Source organism: Dasypus novemcinctus, chromosome 10, assembly GCF_030445035.2.
Source record: "Dasypus novemcinctus isolate mDasNov1 chromosome 10, mDasNov1.1.hap2, whole genome shotgun sequence".
In the NCBI taxonomy this organism is placed as follows: Eukaryota; Metazoa; Chordata; class Mammalia; order Cingulata; family Dasypodidae; genus Dasypus; species Dasypus novemcinctus.
Window position 1 is genome coordinate 14,648,197 of NC_080682.1, and position 9,477 is coordinate 14,657,673.

Here is a 9,477-nt window from a genome sequence, read left to right on the forward strand (position 1 = left end):
GCACCCCAGCCCAGGCCCCAGGCCCCGGGCTCAAGCCCTCCACCCCTGGCTCCAGGGAGGCTCCGCTGCCCTGGCAGCTGAGACAAAGCCCGTCCTCCCTGGCCTCTGCTCCCCCAAATTCTGTCCGGTAAGGGAGCTGAGGTGGTGCAAGAGAATGATGGCCTCGGTCCCAGTATCAGTTCCCGGAGCCACCTAATGAGAATACAAGCAGACCCAGAAGAACACACAGCGAATGGACACAGAGAGCAGACAACTGGGGAGGGAGAGTGGAATAAATAAATAAATCTTGAAAAGAAAAACTCTGTCTGGCAATGGCCAGCCCCAGCGACGGCCTCGCCTCACGTGGTCGCAGATGAGGAGCAGCAGCAGTCAGAGCAGCCGCAGGCCCTTGCCGGGCCCCGCTCTGGGTCAGGACCCCAGGCCGAGCTCCATGCGCACCACTTCTCTGGATCCTCACAGCTCTTGGACAGGGTCCCTCAGCAGGGAGCCCCTGCTCTTTACTGCGCCCGCTGCTTCCTGCTTCCCCCCCCCCCCACCCCAGACCCGGGGACCCCCCTGGGCTCCGGGGCATGTGGTCCCCAGACCAGCAGCGGTGGCAGCGCCATGGAACTTGTTAGGAATGCAGATTCTCAGGCCCCACCCCAGCCCCGCTGGATCAGCTGCTCCAGGAGGTGGGAGCTGCAACCCGGGTTTTAACCAGCCTTGCTCCCTCCAGGGGAGAATCGCTGGTCTACACAATTCTCAGCTCCTTCTAAAGGCCCCTGCCTCCCTCGCCTGGACTCTGGAGTGCCACGCGCGCCCAGCTGACGGTCTCGGCTTGGGCCAGCCCCCTCTCGGCTGACACACACAGTGTCCCCTTATCTGAGCCTCTCCTTCTCCGGCTCAGGCTGCGCAGTGTCTCCTGGAGGCTCCTGACCCCTGCACCTCGCCTGCGAATGCGCGGCGCCTCCCACTGCTTCAGCCCCCTCCCCAGGCTTGGCCTCCAGGGTGCCCCGGAGTGGGGGGGGGCGGCCCAGAGCTGGGTCCCGGTCCTGCCCACCTCCTTCCTGCTGGGAGCCTCCCAGGGAGGCTCTTGGAGGACGTGCAGCGAGGCCCGTCTCCACCGTGGGAGCGCAGCCCGGGCCTGCAAGAACATAAAAAAAAAAAGAGAGAGAGATTGTAGAGCCAAAAATAAATAAATAAATAAATAAATAACAAGGCCTCCTTCTCTAGATGGTACCTTGGGGGCCCTGCTCTTTGGAGTGCTTTTCCTGTTTGTTTTAGTAACTTTTCGTGAATTGTCCTTAGGGACAGTGATTCCAGCATTGGAAACGGGATTGGGAAGGGTTAGAGGACCGACGGTTTCAGCCAGGAAACCCTTAGCAGGGCGGCCGTGAGAGGTCGCACGGGACATTCACTGCACAGGGGCTGCTGGTGGCAGAGCTGAGGGGTCTGAGGGGGGGAGGAAGGGCTGTGCTCTGCCGAGCCTGACGCCCTGTGCGGAGCTCTGTCTGTGGGGGAGAAGGGGTGATTATTGCTTTGCCCAAAGAGCAGTCCAGGCATCCACCCGTGCATCTTTCAAAAACTCTTTTGTTTGAGATGATGCAAAGGTTTGGGTAATGGATGGTGTCGGTGTCGCTGATAGCACAACATTGTGAGTTAACACCACTGGATTGGACACCTGAGACTGGTCAAAATGGGAAATGTTATGTTGTATGAATGTTATCCCAATAAAAATGAAAAGAAAACAAACGAACCAAAACTGTTTTAGGGCTGCCAAGTTTCCCGCCCGAAGTCACGGAGCCAGGGGAGGGGCCGTCTGGGCGGGTGTCCCGGGGCTAAGTGGCTGCACCACGCTGCCTGCCGCTCAGCGGGCGGGTGTGGGGGGCCGAGGGTGGGGGCGAGGGGGCTTTCCCAGCAGGGGAATGGAAACGTCCCCTCTTCTAGGGAAGCGTTTGTTTTGGGAAGGCTGAGTCCTCCCTGGACTAGGCAGAACGGAGAAAATATTCTTGTTGCTCTTCCTGGGCAAAGGTGAGGCAAGAATCGGGGTGCGGCTGGTGTCGCAGGGTGAAGACGCTGGGGTAGAAGAGAAGGGGCAAAGCCCACCACAGGGGCTCCCCACCTGGGTAGGGGTCTGAGGGAAGGCCCAGCCCCCTGGAGGTCACCCTGGAGGTCACCCTGTCCTTCCATGAGCAGGAACTCCATGCCTGGCCCGCCCTCTCCAGGTGGGGCCGCCCTCTGAGTGGACAGAGTGGCTGGGGCACTTGGCTGGGTCCCGGGGATTCGGCCTGGGCCTGGGGGGAGCCCCCGCACCTGTCTGGAGGTCGAACTGTGCGTGCTGACCCGTCAGGAGCTGCCGGCCCCGCTCCCATGCTTCAGGAGATGCCCTTTCCCCCGCTTCCCAGTGGCTAAGCGGGGATTCGGGTGGCGAGTTCCAGGAAGCGAGGAGCTGGCCTGGGGAGCGTGACTGGGTGAGTGCAGGGGCCCTGGCTGATTGCTGTGTCTCCACGCTCTCCTTCGCACCCAGGGAGGGTCTGGTGCAGCCACCGCAGGATCCTTCTCCCGGTGAGCAGGGCAGGCTCCCCGGGTTGAAACCTGGGTGCTGGGTTCTGCTTTCTCTGCGGGTGTCCGGGTACCACGCTGACCATCGCCTTCCAGGCCTCCTTGGCATTTCAACATCCCCTCCTTTGCTGACCCTAGACTCCCCCCCAGGAGGCTGCACAACAATGAGGAGATGCAGGACTTGCCTACCGGGCACCGTGTGCTGAACCGGCAGGGGCACCCTTTCACTCTTGCCCTGCACACACAGACAGAAGCCTCTGCAAGGTGGTCCCAGGGCCAGACGGCCCGCCAGGAGTCAAACGCACCTGAGAAGGAATTCTAATGTGCATATTTGGGAGAACTGCCCAATTCCCAACCCACACCCACGTTTTTCAAGAGCTTCTCTCCTGCCCTCTCCCTTCCCAGCACAACTTGTCCCCACATCTGGCCTTGGAAGCTTTTCAGGCCTCGTCCTGCTCCCCTGGCCCCTCTCTCAGCTTCTTCTTAGATCAGCTCAGCCTCTGAGCTTTGTCTTTCTTCTCCACTCTCCTTTCCAGAGAATCTTCAGAAAGCTCTGGGGCAGGTCTGGTCAGGACAGCACTCTCCTTAGGGACCAGAGGAGAAGCTGAGAGCAAAGACAACCTTCTCTCCAGTGAGTGGGGAGGCGACGGGAAAGGAAGAAGGGAGCATCTTGGGCTCCTCGGGTCAAAATACCGCAAACTTGGCGGCTTAAAACAGAAACACAGCATCTCGCAGTTCTGTAGCCTATGGGTCCAAAATCAAGGAGCTGGTTTTCAGGCTCCTCCGAAACCAGCAAGTGGAGAAGCCTGCCCTCCTCTTCCTGGGCGCCCTGCGCGGGCTTCCTTGGCCTGCAGCTGTGGCGTCATGACGCCACCTCACCCTTTGTGTCTCTCCCTGTCTGGTCCTACTGGATGAGTGCCCACCCGACTCACTTTGGCCTTATCTTCACTAATGTCATCTTTAAGAACTTACATCCAAATAAGGTCACGTTCATGCGACTGGGGATTAGGACTGGAAAACAGATTTTCAAGGGAGGCAATTCATAAATATTATCTCCATGCCACGGCCACAGCATTTTAGTCATTCTTCCCCATGACCGTCACCTCTCGGTAAGGGCTCACCAAGTAGCCTGTGCCTGAAAGGGAGCTCCCTGGAGAGGGAATACCGCGGGGTGCCCTGGCTTTGACATGAGGTATTGGGTTCTTAGACGCTCGCAGTGCGTCTCTGCTAGGTGATGAGGAAATGGCCCCTGACCTCGGGAAGCTTGGCTAGCAAAGGAGAGTAGAGATTTAGGGAACAAATAGATATGACCTTAGGCACTAGTTCAATCTTCTCTTATCCTAGGGCTTGCAGCCTATTGCCCGTATAGCTCTTGCCCTAGAGCAGGGGTTCTTAATAAGGGGTCCGTGAGCTTGAATTTATATTTAAAAAAAAAATGCACATTATTCTTGTGCGGGTGGGATCTATTTATTAAAAAATGCACAGTATAGTGTGGACTTAGTAAGGAACAAAAAAAGGGTAAGAGCCCCTGCCCTAGAGCCTACGTCCATTTTCTCCATAGAAGGGAAAGAAATGGATTTTATATCAAGCACCTCCTGCACGCCAGGTGCTTTCTGGAACCAGAGTTGGGAAAGCAGGCATTACTGCTGCTGTTTATAGATGGGGAAGTCCCCTGCTGGGGCTGCAGGGGCAGGCTTGGCAGTGGGTCCCCGTCTCCTCTTGCCATCCTCTTGCCACCCCACCCTGTCTTCTCGGCCAAAAGCCCGGGGGCCCCCCTCAGAACAGTCTGGGTTCTTTAGGAGAGCTGGGGGGGGGGCAGGGAGATGGGGAGGGGAGAGGGAAGGCGGTTCTTCTGAGAATTATGGTGTCAGAAGAGGACAGTGCAGGGACGGAGGTGGATGACCCAGGTGCCCTCGCCCACGTGCACTTCTCACACACCGGACACTCCCTAAAGCAGGCTCTTACATCCACTTGGGTGCACACTTTCCTGGGCCCACCAGCCCCCCTCCTTCCCCCTCTGTGCTGGGACGTCTGGGCTCCTGGAGAGTGGGGGCAGCAGGGGACTGCGGGAGTTATCCGGGAATTAAGGACACTTGAACACCAATGTGACAGCTCACTCTCAGGGTGTCCCCGCCTTCCCCCCACCCCACCCCCAAACACACACACACTCTCTCTGGGGCTGATAGCTATTTCCTCCCTCAGCCTCTCTCCCCTGCCTCCGCCCGCTTCTGCCTCTTATCCAGCTGCCACCGGGAGCTGCCGACCTGACTGCAGACTTGGAACCCAGTGCTCCCTCTGGGCTCAGGTAAGGGAGGTGGTGGCCCAGGGGCCGGGGAGCCTTAGTGCCCTCTCTCGGCCCACGCAGGTGCAGTTTGACCAGGGGAGGGGACTGTTAACAGCCAGGGTAAAAGAGGTTTGAGTTCAGCAAAGCCTGGGGGGAACTCAGGGCTTAGAGGAGGGAAGGTGACTAAATTTGGGGGGCGGGAGGAGGGGCTGTGAATTAGATGCCAGGCCCGGTAGTAAACCATTCAAGCTTCTCTCAACATTCACAACAGGCTGGGTGGGAAGGCGGCACATATTACAGCAGCAGGCTCGGGGCAACTGCCCCAAGCTCACCCAGCTGGGAAACAGAGGGGCTGGGAGTCAATCCAAGGTCCCTGACTCTAGAAGCTTATGTCTGTGTTGCCCCCCAGCTCCCTGCCAAAGCGGGGGCGCTGGCTGCCAGCCCCAGGAGTCCTGGGGGACCCATCTGGAGGGTTCCCAAGGGCCACAGCCAGACTGTGCTCTCTGAGCGTCCCGCTGGGTCCTCGCCAGGCAGCCGCTGGATGGAAGGGGATGTTTCGGTGCAGAGAGAGATTGCCCTCCTTTGTCTGTTGGGAGTGGGGTCCCAGCTCCACCACTACAGCTGGAAACATTGGGCAAATTGCTATGCTTCTCTGAACCTGTTTCCTCCTTTGAAAAGGGGGGTTCTTGGAGGGTTATTGTAAGTGTAATTATTCTGCAAAGTCTAAAGTTTAGGGAGTAGGGCGATTCTTGGGGAGCCCAGGTCCCAAGCTCCCCTCCCACCTACCTGCTGTTGCCCAGCTCCAAGGAGCTCACCTGCCAGGGAAATTAGAGCTGGACATCCCAGGGCCCCACGGTAGTCCCTGGAGGGGAGTGGATTTACTCCTGCTGGCCAACAATGTATCCCCAGGAAAGCCACTATAAAGACTCCCTCAACCTCCCTCTCCTCAGGGCAGGGATAGAGGAAAACACGGAGTATACAACTGTCGTTTGTTCTTCCACAGGTTTGAGGTGGTTGGGTGGTTTGGGGCAAGTTATTTAGACCCTCGAGTCTGTTAGACCCTCGAGTCTGAGATGGAGAAACGCCTTCTCCATAGAGCCGAAAGCACCTACGTAAAGGTGCATCCTGGGTGCCAGCCCCATGCCCCGTCCCCCGCCTCCTGCAGGGATCCCCCTGCCCCACTTCCTCAGCCCTGACAGCCGCAGCAGGCTTCAGAGCAGACGCTCTCTCAGGATCTTTAGGGGCTGCGAGCCTGCAGGTCTGCACATGTCCCAGGTGACAGGGGCAGAAATCTCAGGCACAGCCTCGGCAGGGGGGCTTTCCAAGCCCCTGCCCCAGAGCAGTCACCTAATAACCAGCTGTGGGACGACTACCAAGTGAGTAAATGAATGAACGGGGTGGGCAGCTGTGAGAAGGCAGGCAGGGGAGAGGTCTTTTGGCCCCACAGGGCCTCTGGAGCCCCAATCTGGCGGTTTCTCCTGCCTAGCCCTGGCCCTCCTCTTATCTTATTTCCTTCCCAGCTGTGGGAGGGGTTGGGGCCACAGCGCATGGTCAACACATCCAGTCAGCAGCCCGGCCCCACGCTGGGAGCGTGCACCTGCGCGGCAGGAAGAGGAGAGGCCTGCGGGCTGTGGTGGGCCGGGCAGGACCCCTGAAGGCATTCATTCCCCAGGACCCTGGGCACTGACCATGTTTCCTTTCCTCCTTGAGCTCTTGGTCAACTGCTTAGGAACGATCCCATTGACATTGATATAGGGCTAGCAGGTGCTGCCCTCCACCCCGGTTGGAAATGCTTTAGAATATGACCTCAGGTCATTCCCCCACCTATGAGCTGGGTACTGCTAGAACACCGTGATGGACGAGGGAAAGCCTCAGGAAGGTTAAATGACTTGTCCCAGGTTGTAGCAACCCCATCCCCACTCTCTCCCACGCCCCCCACCCCATCTCTCTGGTCCCCAGCTGCCTCATCTATATCGTTCACAGGGCAGATTCGCATCTCCTGGCTCCCAGTCCAGCTCTCTCTGCAGGTTCCCCTGCATCCCGCACCCCTTACCCCTCTCTGCAGGTTCCCCCGCCCCTGCCGCCCCCCAGCCCCACCCCGCACCGCCAGCCTCAGTGCCTCCTCTCCCCCAGCGCAGGGCTGCGATGGCGGCCAACGACACGCAGCAGCTGTTCTGCCCGCTCCTGGAGGAGATGCGCCTCCTCCAGAGCCACAAGAACTCCACCATCCGCTACATGGACCACGTGTCGGTGCTGCTGCACGGGCTGGCGGCGCTGCTGGGCCTGGCGGAGAACGGGCTCATCCTCTTCGTGGTGGGCTGCCGCATGCGCCAGACCGTGATCACCGCCTGGGTGCTGCACCTGGCGCTCTCCGACCTCCTGGCCTCCGCCTCCCTGCCCTTCTTCACCTACTTCGTGGCCATTGGCCACACGTGGACGCTGGGCACCACCTTCTGCAAGCTGCACTCCTCCATCTTCTTCCTCAACATGTTCGCCAGCGGCTTCCTGCTCAGCGCCATCAGCCTGGACCGCTGCCTGCTTGTGCTGCGGCCAGTGTGGGCGCAGAACCGCCGCAAGGTGGCTGCGGCGCACCAGGTCTGCCTGGCGCTCTGGGCCCTGGCCGTGCTCAACACCGTGCCCTACTTCGTGTTCCGGGACACCATCAAGCGGCGGGACGGGCGCATCATGTGCTACTACAACGTGCTGCAGCTGAGCTCCGGGCAGGACACCAACGCCACGTGCCACTCGCGCCAGGCCGCCCTGGCCGTCAGCAAGTTCCTGCTGGCCTTCGTGGTGCCGCTGGTCATCATCGCCTCGAGCCACGTGGCCGTGAGCTTGCAGCTGCGCCACCGCGGCCGCCGGCGGCCCGGCCGCTTTGTGCGCCTGGTGGCGGCCGTGGTGGTGGCCTTCGCGCTCTGCTGGGGGCCCTACCACGTCTTCAGCCTGCTCGAGGCGCGGTCGCACGGCTACAAGGCGCTGCGGCCGCTCGTGTGGCGCGGGCTGCCCTTTGTCACCAGCCTGGCCTTCTTCAACAGCGTGCTCAACCCGCTGCTCTACGTGCTCACCTGCCCGGACGTGGTGCACAAGCTGCGGCGCTCGCTGCGCAGCGTGCTCGAGAGCGTGCTAGTGGATGACAGCGAGCTGGGGGGCGGGGGCAGCAGCCGCCGCCGCCGCGCCTCCTCCTCCACCACCACCACCACCGCCGCCTCGGCCGCCTCCTCCTCCTCGCTGGGCGCCCACCGCCCGTTCGGCCCCGCGCGCCTCCTGCGCTGGCTGCGGGACAGCCGCGCCGCGCCCCCGTCGAGGGACAGGACCCGGTCCCGGGAGGAGATGGGCCCACTGAACCGCGCGCTGAGCACCGCTTCCGACTAGAACGCGCGCCCCAGGCCCTCCGCCCTGGAAGGCCCAGGCAGGGCCATGGGCCCTCTGGGGTGCAAGAGCAGCGAGAGGCCAGACAGGTCTTCCAGCAGCAGCTACCTGGGCCCCAGCTTCTCAGGTTCTAACTGGCAGTCCGCAGGTCAGGGCCCAGGAATCATTTTCAAGCACCCTGGGGTCTTCAGTGAATTACGCACAAAAATGGTTAAGGCAGCACTTCTCAAACCAATATGCAGCCGAATCACCCAGGGGTGCAGATTCTAACTCAGCAAGCGGCCAGGGCTTCCTAACAAGCTCCCGGCTGAGCTGTGCTGCAGCTCTGCAGAACACACCTGGCAGGGGGCTCAAGTCCTAATAGACTTTCTCAAACTAGGATGGTGGGCCCCAAGGAACACAGGGCACAGCTTTCTAGGGATCAATTCCACCAGATGACTGGGGTGGGGGAGTCATTTTTATATCAATCTGATTTATTTCTGGAATAGGAGAAGTTTCAGAAGCCCAGTTGTCTATTCTCTCCCCTCTAACAGATGTTTATTGAGGTAGAGGCTCTATGCCACTGCCTCAGGTCCCAGTTTTACAGAGGAGCAAACCAAGGCACAGGGAGGTTAACTTGCCCAACAGAGTCCACGCTCCAACCTCTAAGTCCTGGCTTCTAAGCATTAGATGCTAGACAAATTGCCACAAGGTGAAGGCACATCATGTGACTTATCCAAGGCCCCCATCTCTACCCTTCTAATCCAGCTTTTGTCCAAGTGTCTGTAAGGTGGAAAACCAAGGGGTACCATGGTCCAATGTTTGGGAAACCCTGGACTAATCAAGGTCTGGTCTGCAGCCCCCAGCATTGCCTAGCTAATCTGACCTGGCATGCTGAGCCCCGTATGGGCCTGGTGTTTTGTGGGATGCCCCCTGGAAATCCCAAATTTCAAAGCACCGGAGATGCTCCCAATCTGCTGACGAGAGGGTTAATTGGTATCCTACCTCAGCGTGGCCCTTCCCACTGCACCATGACCTCATCTACCCATTTCCTCCATTCACTGTGGACTTGAGGGCAGAGATGCAGGATTTCAGCCCTGTAGCCTGGGGACTGGCAGAGCGGAAACATTTGGGGGATACTCTCTTGGGATCTTGGTCCAGTGCTGCTTGTGCCACTCCCAGGCTAGGCAGGCTGGTTCACTGCGGACTCACGGCCGGTGGCAGGGGCTCAGCCAACGGCACAGTAAGATGCTCAGCCGACTGAGCAGGCATCCCTCCCTGACACCCCCCACCTCCCTTCCCTG

General features: G+C 59.7%; 1 protein-coding gene across 1 annotated transcript; it reads left to right on the top strand.

Moving 5' to 3' along the window:
- Positions 1 to 4,741: 4,741 nt before the first annotated feature.
- Positions 4,742 to 9,428, top strand: PTGDR2 (prostaglandin D2 receptor 2). The gene is made up of 2 exons (XM_004446483.4): positions 4,742 to 4,846; positions 6,964 to 9,428. The coding sequence occupies exon 2, from the start codon at positions 6,971 to 6,973 to the stop codon at positions 8,195 to 8,197; it is 1,227 nt and encodes a 408-aa protein (XP_004446540.2). The 5' UTR covers positions 4,742 to 4,846; positions 6,964 to 6,970; the 3' UTR covers positions 8,198 to 9,428.
- The last annotated feature ends 49 nt before the right edge of the window (positions 9,429 to 9,477 follow it).